General features: G+C 37.9%; 1 protein-coding gene across 6 annotated transcripts in view; it reads right to left on the bottom strand.

Annotated features, from left to right (window-relative positions):
- Positions 1-15,187, bottom strand: part of LOC127662383 (DNA (cytosine-5)-methyltransferase 3A-like) — a 100,799-nt gene that overhangs the window by 74,044 nt on the left and 11,568 nt on the right. For all 6 annotated transcript variants that reach the window (XM_052153522.1, XM_052153521.1, XM_052153520.1 and 3 more), the window contains exon 4: positions 10,144-10,444. In XM_052153522.1, coding sequence (XP_052009482.1) covers positions 10,144-10,444 — 301 coding nt within the window. The remainder of the gene's footprint in view (positions 1-10,143; positions 10,445-15,187) is intronic.

Consider the following 15,187-nt stretch of genomic DNA (forward strand, 5'->3'; position numbering starts at 1 on the left):
AACATAGCAGTGTGTGAGTAATAGTGCAAAACATAAGTGTTTATAAAGTCGTAATTAGTTGTTGTACTTGTGATTTCTGTGAAAGTGAATAAAACACAGTTGTTGTAGCATCTCTAGTGTTAATTTCACCAGGAAAATGCGACGAAACAGAATTCGGCATGTAAAGGTCAGCTTGCAAAAATGTAGTTATAGTAACATTCAATCTATGTGACTTGTTGTATATAAATGTAGAACAACAGAAGGTGATATTTTTATGTTATGAATGTGAACTTTAACAATTGATTTGACCTTAAAGAGTTCAAGTTAAATGAAGTGTCCATCTGGTAAAGGTTATTCATTTGTAAGTAATGAGTAATGTGATTACTGTTCAGACAGATTCATATTTAAAACAATCCTATCATACAGAAGAAAAAAACAATTAGTTATTGTAGTAGTTACTGATTACTTTTTATGAATAACTTATTGTATTCAGAAAGCTGTTTTGAAAACAAAGAGTCTTTTTGCAATTCCGTTTGGTGGTGCTAGTGGTGCAGATATACATACTTCGGCTATAAACACTGATTTCAAGAAACTACTTTTGCTTTTCCCACCAAGCACAGTTAAACTTACAAACATTCCACAGCTTCTTAATGGTTCCTCCCCAAATTCCTGAAAATCACTGACTTCTATTTATTCTAGTGATGTCTCCACACTCAAAAGGATGTAGTTCATTCCTTAACAGCTTTGTTTTGGCTGAGTTCAGCAGGGCAGGCCGAGGTTAGCCAAGGGCTACGATTACCAGCGACCTGTAACACTAGCAGGGCTATCATGATTCATGATTCAACTCATTTCAAACTAGAGTTTCAGGAGGGGAATATTCAATGAAGCTTTCTTAAAAACACCCACCATTCCACTGCCACATCAATTAAACACTCTGCCCCAAAATCCTTTTGAATATTCGTTCCCATTGAAGTTTAATTTTTTTTTATAATTGTGTATTCAACAATTCAGCAAATATTTCCTTAATCCATTTCATTCCTTTTTAAATCATGGTTTTTGCACATACAGTAGGTAAATAGTAAGACAGCATGTTTATTTCAGAGAAATCAGGGATCAGAGAAAGGGTGGACTATTAGCATAGGCCTAAATGTAAAATGAATGTAAAAAAAGATTACAACTATAAATGGTGCAAGAAACAGGGTTACCGCTCTTTTAAAAGCACAATTTTCCAGGAAAATTTATGTGCCTGGCAAGCGTAATATTTAAGCCAAAATGCTTTAAATGCGTCCATTTAAATCTAACTTTTATTTTCAGAATTTCTGCTTGTTTTTGATGGTAGTTTCTCACCTCCAGATAAGCAGTTTGTTGCATGGCCCAGTGTCATTATTAATCCCCATAAAGCTGTGATGTAATTTAATGATTATGTGTAGTCTGTATGTGCTGCACATTTCAGAGTGCTATTTTCAGTGTCATCTCACACACAAGCACGCATGATGATCATGATGAGGCATTTTCAGTGTATGAACGGTCATCTCAACACATTCATTTTGAAGTGCACATCACATGCAGATTACATATTTATGCAATTAGCCTAAATCACAGACTTATCACACTATCATATCGCAATTTTATTTTGATTACTTGTGCATTCAAAAATAACTTTTATTCCAAATAAGTCAAATTCCATGAGATTCTGCATTTTATAGCTAATGCCATTTTATGTCAAGATTGTGCCTGTGTTTTCCAGATACTACATGTGATAACCGCGTTATAAGCAGACTCTATTTAAATAAATAAAAATTAGTTGTCCAACCGTCATCATTGTTTAATGTTTATAACAAAAATATTTTTGGGTAACACAACAGCAGAGTTGGAATGACAAAAATATATTTTGTTTATATAATTTTTATAGTATTTTGCACTATATCAATACAAAGCAAAGCAGAGATGACAGCGGATGAGCACAGAATGTGACTGGGATTTGTTTATGACAAACGTCTATGATGTTGTTTCACAATGAGCAGTCGACAGAACTAAACATATTTGTGAATTTGGCTCCTTTTCCGAGTTGGAATCATTACCATGTTTTTGTACATGTAACAAAAAACTTGTTAGCAACAGAGTCACATTTTTTTTAAATGTTTTCCAGGAAAAATCATTATTTTCCAGGACATTTAGCTATTTGTCTTATTTTCCATGACTGTAAAACTGTATTGCAAAATTCCAGGTTTTCCAGAACGTGTGGGAAACCTGAAGAAACCTTGACTAACAATATAATTGGACCTCTGGAAAAAAACTTTAATTTAAAAATATATGATGATATTATATGACCTCTAACGATATGGCCTGGGCTTGTAACCGCAAAGTTGTCGGCTCAAACCCTGCAAGGCGATATTCATGAACTATCACCATTGGGCCCTAACGATTACTCAACGGAGATTGCCACTGTGATAAGTGTACTGCCCCCCACTGTCGAAGACAATATTTGAAGGCCCCCTCAACCGAAACTACACATATCTGATTAAAATAATTAATCATGGATCATTCTTTTATTCTAGAAGTTTCAGAAAGAGCCTGTTTATAATTTGTGGGCATACATCTTAAAGTATTTTTAGCATTTTAATTAAGTTGGATAATTTAAATGATTTTAATATTTCTTATTTTAAATACATTTTAAGTCATATTGAGGCCACCTTGGAAGTGTACTGATGCCCCCTAGTGGGTCCCGGCCCCCTGGTTGAGAACCACTGCAGTATAGTAAATTGCCTGAGATGAAAGCATGCTACAATAAACAGCTATTTACTAAACTGATACATGCTGTGGTGATGGGGGCGTGTCCGAGTGACGTCTGTGGAGAGCGAGTCTGGGAGAGACAGAACGGTAACGATTGACACCTGCGAGAAATTATCTTTAACAGCTGTTTGAGATAATTTCCTTCAGGTGTCAATCCTTAATGTTCCGTCTCTCCCTGCCTCGCTCTCCACAGACGTCACTCGGCCATGCCCCCATTACCACACATGCCTAAAACTCCAAGGCATGAAAGAGCATTGTGACGAGGAGGAGGGCGTGGCCAGGCTGGAACGATGGATGTCCGGCGCTGAATCAGCCCAATCAGGGGGAGAGGGATAAAATTTCCCTGTCCAAGAGAGACTAACGCAGCCGCTTTGTGTGTGTGTGTGTGTTTATGTTTTTTTTAATTCAATTCTGTCATTAAAGTTTTCATTGATTGTTCAGCCGTTTCCCACCTCCTCCTTGGAGGGGAATCGCCAGGGGTCAGACAACTCGCTGTTGTCCACCAGGGGAGGAGCAGCTGTCATCTGCCAGAGGGTGGAGGAGTGGCTGAGGACCAGGCGATGGCGTCTCTGGGAGCAAGTTTTCTCCACGAGGAAGTTTTTTCTCTCTCTCTCTCTCCTCTCTCTCTCTCTCTCTCTGTCTCTCCCCCTCGCTCTTTCCCTCTCCCTCCCCTCATATCTTCCAAGGCTTGAGAGAGGTGGGGAAGACCTGCCAGCAGAAGTAAGGCCAGAGGGGCAACACTTACCCTCCAGGGAGGGAGGGAAGTACGTCATGCCGGAGGTTTCCCCAGCCTGAATCGGACGGCGGCGAAGTGGTACGAGGAGGAGGGTGTGGCTTGGCCACCCAGTGATGGACACCCAGCATCATTCTGAGCCTTCAGTATAACCATTTTTCATACTGACCTGAAGCCAGCACAAGTAGTTAGCACTCATTTTAATAACTTGCTAGTGTAGGGAAGAGAGCTGTTTGAAGTCTATCAGAGCTTCATCATCCAAACAGATCACAACACTTGAGCATTGAGAGGACTCGGGCAAAACCTGAGAGCTTATTTTCTGCACAAGAACTAGCAAAAGCCTGCCAGTGAAGTACCACACATACCCAGCCAAAGCAAAAGGTCTTGACCCAAGAGTTCTCTTCACATTTTCAGCATCCTCTCTCCGGCACACTCACTAAACAATTGTGTATGGTATTTCTGTCCAAAAATCTGTGTCTTATTCACAAAACATCAACAATCCAGTTTAACCTGCCCCTATCTGCGCTTAAATAGCAATGTGGCATATTTAAATTGAGTAATTGTCATTATTTTTGAGCAAAAACACATTATGTCAACGCTATTTGCTTGGTGCAGATAGCGTTGCACTATAACCACCCTTGGAAAGCAGGAGGTAAAGAGAACTTTTTTAAATTGTGTACATTTTCTATTGATCATGGAAGCAGTAATTCATCAATTTATAATGAAATGATAGAGAAGAGTGTTTTAAGTCAGCATACTGTGTACGCAGACGTGGGGTGTAGGTTGAATGCACTTCCATCACTTTCAAGAGTCGATACAGGTGTAAGTCCAAGTAAAGTATGCCGGATGGCTTTAGTCTGCTAAATCGCCAAACCAAACTTGCTGTATTTGCGCCATTACCTTCCTTTAGTGAATCAGGTGCTAAAATGACACAAACAGCATCCGCAACTAAACCACACTATCAGTGAGTGACCAGAATTTATCATTGAATTCCCCCCTCTGACTTTTCCATTCTCCCTCGCTCAACATGTATATGTAATATATATAACGCGTCGGTGAGGAAGGGGTTCATTCCACTGAGACTGCTAAGGTCAATGGGTTTGTGAGTTGGATGGCATTCTCTGCCCATCAAGCCTCCAGCGTGCCAGTTTGAGCACATGCCAGCCTGCGTGTTCCGAGCATTCAGTTCCTCTTCACTGAACTGAAATCCTTCCTGTGGCCTCTAGGTAGAAGCCATAAAAACCACACGGGCACCACCGATCAGTTCAATCACTGTAATTTAGAGCTGGACTAATCAATTGACTATTCTATAAATATATGGATCATGATGGTCAACTTATCGACTTGTTGCTCAGTAAACAACTTGTTATTAAATTTATTTAAGTTTTGATAGCATCCTGTGCTTAAACTGTCAGTTTGCATGGTAAAAACCCGCTATGAAAAGTTTGGTCTTTAAATGCATCCCCTTTAATGCACCATCACTACAGCTATACATTTTCAAATGGATGTCTTTGGCCAAAGTATCTCATCTTGCACTGTTTTTTAAGGGTCTTGCCCTATAAATGTTGTTTTTAAACATCTTTTCTAGTAAAATATAATCCAATTTTTAAAAAACATGTCCTGAGACCCCTGCATTCTGTTTCATTAAGTTGCACTCCATTGAGCTGTTTTTGAACACAAGACGCATCTTATGTTAGCATTTCTGATTTGGTCAAGTGTTGCCGAAATCAGCCTACTTTTAAAGGGCTTCCTCAAGACTGATTGGACGATTACTTGTTCAGGCATCTGACTGACAAGTTGATTTTTAAAATATGTAGTTTTACACATCCTTTTTACTAAATTGTGTTCATAAATCAATTAGGGCTGTGGAATGTATTGCGTTAATTTCTGTATTTAAAGAGCACCATTTATGGTTTTTAAACATGCCTAATGTTTTAAAGGTCTCATACAATAGATTTACATGCATCCAAGTTCAAAAAACACTTTCATTTGCACATAATTTAAATTGCAGCATTACCTTTTTTCCCCAGTGCCAAAACCGACTCGTTCAATGATCCGTTCTAAAGGATTCATTCTAAATTCCTCCTTTCAAAAAGCCTAAACTGCTCTGATTGGTCAGATGTCCCAGTCTGTTGTGATTGGTCTACCGCTTAGTGTAGTGTTTGAGGGCGGGTCAAAGCTGTTTGCGAGCAGCCAATGAAGATCAGTGGCAGGTTTTTTGTTACCAAATTACGTACGTTAAAACCAGAAGTAAGTCTGGAAATTTCAGGTGTACCACTGACGTGCGGTCTGGGTAGGCAAACTAGGCACTGCCTACCCTGCCAAAATTCAAAAATAAAATGTTTATTAAATAATAAACTTGTATTTGTATTTTTACTTTTTTATTCTTGTGATTTATATATGCAATATGTGTGTTATTCCAATTGTTTAGACGTTATGATGACAAATGTAGCAGTTACGCATAATCAACTAAAAACAAATGGTAGAATAAGCAGTGCTTTTACGGTCCATTCATTGCAGACGACACGCGGAAAACCCATGTTACGCATGCGCACTTCGATCCTATATTCTTTAACATGTACGGCAAAAAGCACAAATCTGCTGTGCCTTTTGACGTAAATATGTTATGCCCGTAATCATCTCCGTTACGTATCAGACATGGACCAATTAAAATCGAGATATTCCTGGACATTTGCGTAGCTAACGTCATTACACCACAGCTAGTGTACATGCCTAATCCCGCCAAATTCAAAATCAAAATGACAGCACCGGCCGTAATCACGAATTAAGAAATTTTTCCAAGCTCGATTTTAATTCCAAATATGAGTTAATTGCAAGAGGGAGGTCTACGCCAGCCTTAGAATGACGAGGCCACAAAAATTATCCGATCATTTCAAACTGATTGGTATGTAAGAAAAGATTGGCTATGTGGCTGCGCTAACAATCAGCTCTGCTACTGCTATCTCTGCCTGCTTTTTCAACCAGTCAGACTGTTTGGACTTCAGCGGGATATTGTGATTTGAACAACCTGCCCGCAGCTTTAACCAAGCATGAAAAGTCGTCAGCTCACATCCAGTGTCAAATTACACTGAAAACCTTTGGAAAATCTCGGATCGACCTTGCACTTGATGAGCAAAGGAAGCTGAATATAACCTACCACAATGAAAAGGTAAAGGATTGTTGTATTGTATCTTCTGTTATAAAGATGAAAATTGCACATAAAAAAAATAAGCACATAATGTTGTAAAAAATAAACAACTTATGTTCTGTTATATGTTCTGTGTTTTGACTACTGAATTTTGTATAATAATATCTAATGAAGATATATTAACAAAATCGTATATATTATATATAACACATATATAAAATACATACATTTCTTGATATGCCGCGCTTGTGCATAACGTTCACTGTGTGTGTGTGTGTGTGTGTCTGTGATAGAGAGAGAGAGAGAGAGTACACGATATACATCCTGATTTTTTTATTATTATTGACAAATAATTCATCCTGATTTTTACATTTCTTGACATGCCGCGCTTGTGTGTAACGTTCACTGTTATTACGTATTATTAGCTTAAACAATAAATCAGGTAATCTGGCTTTCATAACTCTGTGCCTAGCCTCTTTAAGACATCGCACGTCACTGAGGTGTACAGAATCGGTTCTTTCTTTTGGAAGTCAATGGCTGTATCTCGTTTGGAAGGCTGCGTCCTCCGGAGGTCGCATTGAATGCAGCCTTCGAATGTGACCTGCTTTCATGGGAATTCGGAGGATGCATGAGAGGTATCCTTCGTGGGCACACACAACCCACAATTCTTTGCTTTAACGGAAATGTCTAAAAAATAAATGACGCCAATTTGCCTGTAAATATGATGTTCAAATTAAGGAATGTTAATTCCCAAGTTAAAGTACCTCAGTAGATGGGTGCAGAGTATATATATATATATATATATATATATATATATATATATATATATATATATATATATATATATATAGATTTATTATATTTATTTAAAATAAAGTATTAGACTAAAAGTACACCTGTAAACTCTTTACATCATTATAACTCTCCTAAATTTTACCTCATACATTCCCTTCTAAAGAGACTTTGTTCCCTTCTCACTCAAAGTGCTCGTGCTTGTTAAAGAGTGGTGTGCTGTCATAGCAACCGTGTTACATTCCGTTTCCATTCGTCCTACGAAGGCCGTCTCATGTAAACGAGGCTTGTTTAAAGGAGGACACTCAGTATACTGCAGCCTCCGAAGGACGTGAACTCTGGAGGACACATCCTTCCAAACGAGACACAGCCCATAACTCCATTTGTCATGCACTTTCATTTTTTAAGCTTTGCAGACTTTTTTACATTCACAAACAGCTATATAACACACTACATGAAAGGTAATATTTAAAAAACCATAATAGGTGCTCTTTAATAGATGACTGTTTAACTTTAAAAAAAATAAAAAATGATGCAGTGAATTGACTCTGCTCATTTGATCCTATTATTAAAATAGTCCACTGGAAGATTTGGCCTAACTTTTAATTACAGCAAGTCCACTCATTTTATGGCAAGTGTACATATACTTGTATCAAATATTTATAACTGTAAAATTGCATCTCGTTAACTATCTGGAAAAAACATTTTAAAATGTTCAAATTCAAATAAATAAAATAAATGATGACTAACCAGAGACAAAGTTAAAAGTAAATCTATATATTTGGTTATATCTTAAATGTTTTTTGTAATGTACTATGTACAATTATTAATTGTAATTAATCACAGAAAACTGTGTAGTACATTAGTTAAAAATTGTAATTGATACACAACCTTAAAATCAATAAAACCTTGGAAAATTGGATTTAATTTAATGGTAGACAAACCACTTATAGGTGTGATTATCTTTTTGTGAATATAATATAGATTAGTTTTAGGATAGTGTTATTGATGTCTAAAAAATGACAGTGTTTGGTTAACTGTAGGGCAGATTGTTGGTCTGTGTTTAAGGGAATGTACAACACAATGATCACTGTAAGGCATTATAGATATTACAGTTTCATGAAAAAAAAAAATGAATGAATGATTTCCTGTAAAGCTGCTTTGAAACGATGTGTATTGTGAAAAGCGCTATACAAATAAAAATGACTTGACTTGACTACTATGCATGGCAAAAAGATAAATACTTATCTGGACCAAAGAGCTGCCCTCTTTTAGCCTGTAAAACTGAACCACTGTGTCCAATCAATCAAACAAATCTTCCATTGACTTGCATAATGTTCGCCGTTCAAAACCTAATGATGACGATGATGAATAGCAATTAGTATTCTTTCTTTTACATTTATTTACAGAGTACATCTGTGTCCAAACGGAATGCATACTTCGAAGCTGTTGAGTGAAGAAGTTGAGTAGGTCTACTAGCTACCAACAGTGCAGCAACTTGGCAACCTTAAGTGATTGAATTGCTGTCAGTGTAAACACCTCTTTTTAATACTGTTAGCATTGCTAGAGAACATCACAAAGTTCCAGTTTTAGAAACATAGTTCTAGGACTACAATAAAGCATAATATACCAAATAATCAAAGTACTGTAAGTGCAGCATCTAGACTTGACAGAATTCAAAATAAGTAAACAATACTACAGTGAGGGCCTTCATCACTATAAAGTGACTGATGCAGGATGAGTGTGTATGTGCCCTGGGCATGATGCCATCCACCTGGCACAGCCCCCCAACTGAAAGAGTGACCAAAACACAGACCTGCTGTCTCTCCATGCACTGCACCCCATCAGGGCAGGTTGCCAAGAGACAGAATTGTCTACCCAGACTTCACTTACTACTCTCATCAAGGTCAATGGCTGACCCAGCAGCAAGGAAAGAGAGAGAGAGAGAGAGGGGGTCTGATAATTGCTAATTGCATCACTCTGGAGAGACTAAATGTTTCAATTCATCTGTGTGCAAAGAATCAAAAGGTCAATGTTAAGAATAGCATAATAAAATACAACTATTGGGCCTGTTTCCAAATAAATACGAAAGCAGCGTGTATTTCGCCAGCCAAATTAATAGCAATGCACCTTTAAATCAACCAATCATTGTTAATCGGCCGATAAAAGCAATTATCTGCACTACCGAACATCAGACGATTGTTTAAAAACAGATGATCAATACACGTTTTTCCCAATAACTGGATGCCACATTGAATTAAACATGCATACTTCAAAAACAGTATGAGGTCATGAATCAACTATTGAGGACACAGCTGTGAAATGTTCATCATTGCATTTTACCTTCTGCTGCATATCATAATTGTTTTTTAAATCGAGAGATCTGATAATTGACCACCATCACACTGGAGAGACAATTTCTCCAAATCGTTTCTTTTGTTTGCAAATAAAAATTTTGGGAGTGTAATTGCCCAGATTTACATATTAATACATCTAGTATGTAATTATTTGTCCTCCAAGTCAATACTGGCTGCAAAGCATCCAAAACCCTTTTACAGCCCCTCTTGTTTCATGACTAAATGCTGAGTTTTTGTTTTTATCATCACAATGACAAGTTCTTGGCCTTAAGCCCACAAGTGGCTCAAAGCGAGCAGACAGCTGTGAAACATGATGCTGAAGAAGGCTAAGTGTAACTCACATTTAGTCGGCCGCTCCAGTTTTCGTCTCCCTCGTTTCTTGCGAGGCAGAGTTGGCAGTGTGTCGTCTTCGTACTTCTCCGATCCCGGCTTGTCCTGTCTGACAACAAAACCGTTACCCAGGGATGGGCTCATGCTCAAATCGGAGGCTGAGTCAACCCGACAGGCTGACTGGCGAGGGACCCCGTTTTCTGTAGCATTCTTGTCCTGCGTGGGGCGGCAACCTGCACGGGACTTGTTCTCATGCCTCTCAACATCTCCATTCTGAGACTGCAAAAACGACAGGAGCTCCTCCCCTTTGTGCTGAAATTACAAAATCGGATTGCATGGTCATGCGTCTTTAAGATTATTATAAACTCTGATAAATAATATATAAGCCCTATGGCAAAATAAAGGATTCAATACTTCAATAAAATTGGCCCTCCAGCATACAAGTAACAATAAAAAAAAAAACAACAAAATTTCCTTCTCATAATTATATGCTTAAATTATTAAACCAACATCAATATGCAAAAACAAATCATTCATAAACCAGACTTCTGTTTGTGTGGAAGAGGAGCCCTCCTTACATATTTCATTTTATTTATTATTAAAATTCCATTAATTACAAGAAAAGGCACAATTATTAGGTCAATTGTATTCCTCAGGTTTAATTTTATTGTTGAACAAACACAATGCTCTCAATCAATCCAAAATGTTATTGAACCACAAACCTGAATGTTTAACAAAAGAAAAAGGTTTTTTTTTTCTTTCTCAGGTGGATTTATAAGTGTGCACAATTATTAGGCTAAATTACAAAAATAATTTCTCCCAAATCAATTGTTTATTCTCAATTTTTAGAGTAGGTGCAACAAATAAGTAGCACAAAATGACAAATAAATAAAATGTTTGGCCTTTCAAAAATATTAATTGACCAATATAGCCAACCTTCTTTTCAATAACTGCCATGAGCCATCCATCCACGGATTCTGTCAGTTTCTTGATCTGTTCACGATCAACTTTCACTGAAGTATCAACCACAGCCTCCCAAATGATGTTCAAAGAGGTGTATGGTCTTCCCTCACTGTAAATCCTACATTTGAGAAGTTCTCAGTAGGATTTAAGTCAGGTGAGGAAGGAAGCCAAGCCATTATTTGGGCATTATTGAGGCTAACCAAGCAGTGGAGTACGTAGATGCATGTGATGGAGCATTGTCCTGCATAAAGATCATGGCCTTCTTGAATGCTGAGGACTTCTTCCTGAAACTGGCAGTAGGTTTGGGAGTTGAGTTTTAGTCCATCTTCAACTCGAAAAGGTCCATCTACCTCATCCTTATTGATAGCAGCCCATACCAGTACCCCTCCTCCACCTTAATGCCACCCGACTCAAAGTGGTGCCATGTGTCCATTAGTGATCCAGCCACGGGCCCATCCATCTGGTCCATCAAGAGTCACTCTCATTTCATCTGTCCATAGAACCTTTGAAAGATCTGTCTTCATGTATTTCTTTGCTCAATCTTGACGCTTCAACTTGTGAATATATTCAGTGGTGTCGTGTTTCAGCATTCTTGACCTTGGCCATGTCTCTGTGCACTTGGCACCTTGTACTTCTGGACACTCCAGGTAGGCTGCAGTTCCGGAATATGGTAGCATTGGAGAATAATGGGTTCCTGGCAGCTTCACGTTTAATTCTTCTCAAGTCTCTGCAGTTAATTGGCGCCTTTTCTTCTCCATGTGTTTTTTGCACCCTAGTTGACTATTTGCAACAAAACGTTTGATGATTCGGTGGTCATGCCTCAATAGTTTAGCTACTTCAAGAGTGTTGCATCCGTCTGAGAGGTATTTTAAAATGTTTCACTTTTCAGTGTCAGTTAAATCTCTTTTTTGGCCCATTTTACTAATGAAGGTAATGAAGCTGCCTAATAATTATGCACACCTTGATATAAGGTGTTAGTCACTTTCGCCATACCCTCCCTCGTTACACAAATACATACCACCTGAAAATGATTGAATCCAAAAAGCATTGAAGTTTAAATGGTTTGGAGTTGGAAAATGTGCATGGAACTAATGATAAGATCAGAATACTCACTTGATTAATAATTGTGCACGCACTGTAAGCATTCAGTCAGTAAAAGGTAAGTTAAGTCAGATGTTAAAGGGTTAGTCCCTAACATTCTATCTAACATCTCCTTATTGGGTGTTTTTTTCTCAACAAATTCAATTCAGACTGTAAGTTTACAAATTGGGTAAAATATTTCTTTTATCATGACACTTTAGCAGCAGCTAAATAACGGTGCAGCAAACACTACCTTAAACGGAAACATTATTTTGAGAATTACTGATATCATCTTGATAACATCACTAACACACAGGAGGATACAGACTAAAATAAAATATATTAAAAATAATCCCATGTTTTATAGAAACTGCACACAAGGTTTGTGATGATAATAATAGTTCTATTCATTTTCTTAAGAATGGTTTGCTTATTAATCACAGAAATAAATAGAGCATGTGTCAAATTGCAATTGCATTTACTGCCATTTGTCTGTTCAATATAGGCCATTTCCGCTGTCCTTGCCTTGACATCAACACTGAAGCATCTAATCTAATAGACCTAGAAATACACAAGACGGAAGCTATTCTTTGGTTACATTAAGTATACGCTGAGTAAATTGTTTCTATGCATCTGTGTACAAAGAAACACAAGTGCTACATTTGGAAGAGTATACTTCCACACTACTTTTACTATTTTTGAAGTTTGCAGACTGTATGCTGCGTTTAGCATGCACATTTTCTTTATGCAAGGAATCAAATAACCTACTACATATGTGAAAATGTCCACTATGAAACAGAGTGTATTGTGCAGAATACTGTATCCCACAATCTCCAAAAAATGCCACAAAATGAACTTGCCCTTTCTTTTTCAGTGTGACAAATAAAGAAGGCTGAATTTCAAATAAAATGTTTTATTTACACATCATTTTAATCAGACCACATAATAAACATGTGAATTAAACGTGCAACGGTATGAGGTAATGTGACAACAATATAGCAAGCTACTGTTTAAACTGCTTAACATTTCATATTGCGTATTGTTTCACATGCTATTTAAACGTATTCTGTGTGCACCGCGCAATATGCAGTAAGTGGGATGCAAGTATTCCATTCAGTACATATGCTGCGTTCCATTCGAAGTCAGATGTGGGATATTCCTACCGGATCCTGTTAGAATAGCAGTGCAACCAAAAGGACAAATTGACAAACAATACTATGCAATCCTTACATTTGTACTACAGGAGTGTTATTATCAAAAGAGAGTATAATTTACCATATTTACACACACGTCTCAACAAACATTTGCTAAACAAGTTTTATTATCATGTAATGTATGAACTTTGACTCATAGATGCTTTTTTCCCATTTGCATAAAAATCCAATGCTTATTTATTTATTTTTATTCATTTATTTATTTTCTCCCTTTTTCCTCGCCAATTTGGAATGCCCAATTCCCAATACGCTCTAAGTCCTCGTGGTGGTGTAGTGACTCACCTCAATCCGGGTGGCAAAGGACGAATCTCAGTTGCCTCCGTGTCTGAGACCGCCAATCCGCGCATCTTATCACGTGGCTTGTTGAGCGTGTTACCGCGGTGGCATAGCGAGTGTGGAGGCTTCACGTCATCCACCACGGCATCCACGCACAACTCACCACACGCCCCACTGAGAGCGAACCAAATTATAGCGCCCACGAGGAGGTTACCCCATGTGACTCTACCCTCCTTAGCAACTGGGCCAATTTGGTTGCTTAGGAGACCTGGCTGGAGTCACTCAGCATGCCCTGGATTCGAACTTGTGAACTCCAGGGGTGGTAGTCAGGGTCTTTACTCGATGAGCTAAAACCAATTCTTATTAAAAACTTTGTAAATCTTCCTGGATGCCAACATGCTCACGTGACCAACATCAACATTTGGTAGTATGCCATTCTGAACTCAGCCATAGAGTTCCACATAGCCATACTATGATTGGCTGGATTGAAAACGTCAAATCTGACTGGCTTAAATAGTATTGTTTCAGTAGTATTTCATTACGAACAAAGCCAACGTTTCGCATACGTTTATACTGTTATCACAATAATAACACAAGTTATTACCACTGGTTTCATAATAAATAACATAAACGACATCTTGAAAAGTGTGCAGTTAATTCGTAGTTTCTTAAAAAATATATATATATATAAAACAATGCCATAATCCACATATTGCACAGTTTACTTTAGTGCCACATATAATAAATCTCTGGGGGCAAAGAAGTTAATGTTTTTTAACATACTACTACACCAGATCTTCCAGAGTCATATCTTGTATGCACATGCACATATGCATCCTAGATATACATCTCTCACACATGGGTGAATAAAAACGGCCAAGTTATCTAAAACACACACAAAGTCCCTATGCTTTATGTCCATACATCCTGTACAGCAAGCCATTTATCTATAACGTCAGACATACATCACTCAACTTAACCAACCACCTGCTTAGCATGTGTGAGAGAAGCCAGACGGATACGAGATGGAGACAGACAGACTGGGAGCCTGGGGAGTGAAGAAGTGCCAGTCTGACAGTGGCATTTCTCTTCAGCAGCAGCTGCTGCCATGCCTCGCTGCATCGGGACATCGAAGTCATTCTCATGAAGGAGAAATCAAAGCGCGATCTGACATAACACAACCGTTACTCCAGTCTTGTGTAACTCAGAAGTGAGGCCTCGACTGTGTCGCTGCCTCGTGTCATCAATGACAGAAGAATTAAAATGGTGAAGTCGTTGTGCTGCATACGTAACTTGTCAAAGCAAGCAGGGCTCAACAATTGGCAATTTTTTGCTTTATATTTTACGTTCTTTATATTTTCACTGGCCACAACTTGTTGTACTGAGTCAAACCAATAACTTGTAAAAAAAAAAAAAAAAAAGGAAAAAGAAAGTTTAACCGATTCTTTAAAGGTGCAATATGTAAAATGTTTCATGTAATATCTGCCTATTTTTGCCTATGTTTGAACGGCTTGTAATGCAA

This window comes from Xyrauchen texanus, chromosome 22 (assembly GCF_025860055.1).
Source record: "Xyrauchen texanus isolate HMW12.3.18 chromosome 22, RBS_HiC_50CHRs, whole genome shotgun sequence".
NCBI lineage: Eukaryota > Metazoa > Chordata > Actinopteri > Cypriniformes > Catostomidae > Xyrauchen > Xyrauchen texanus.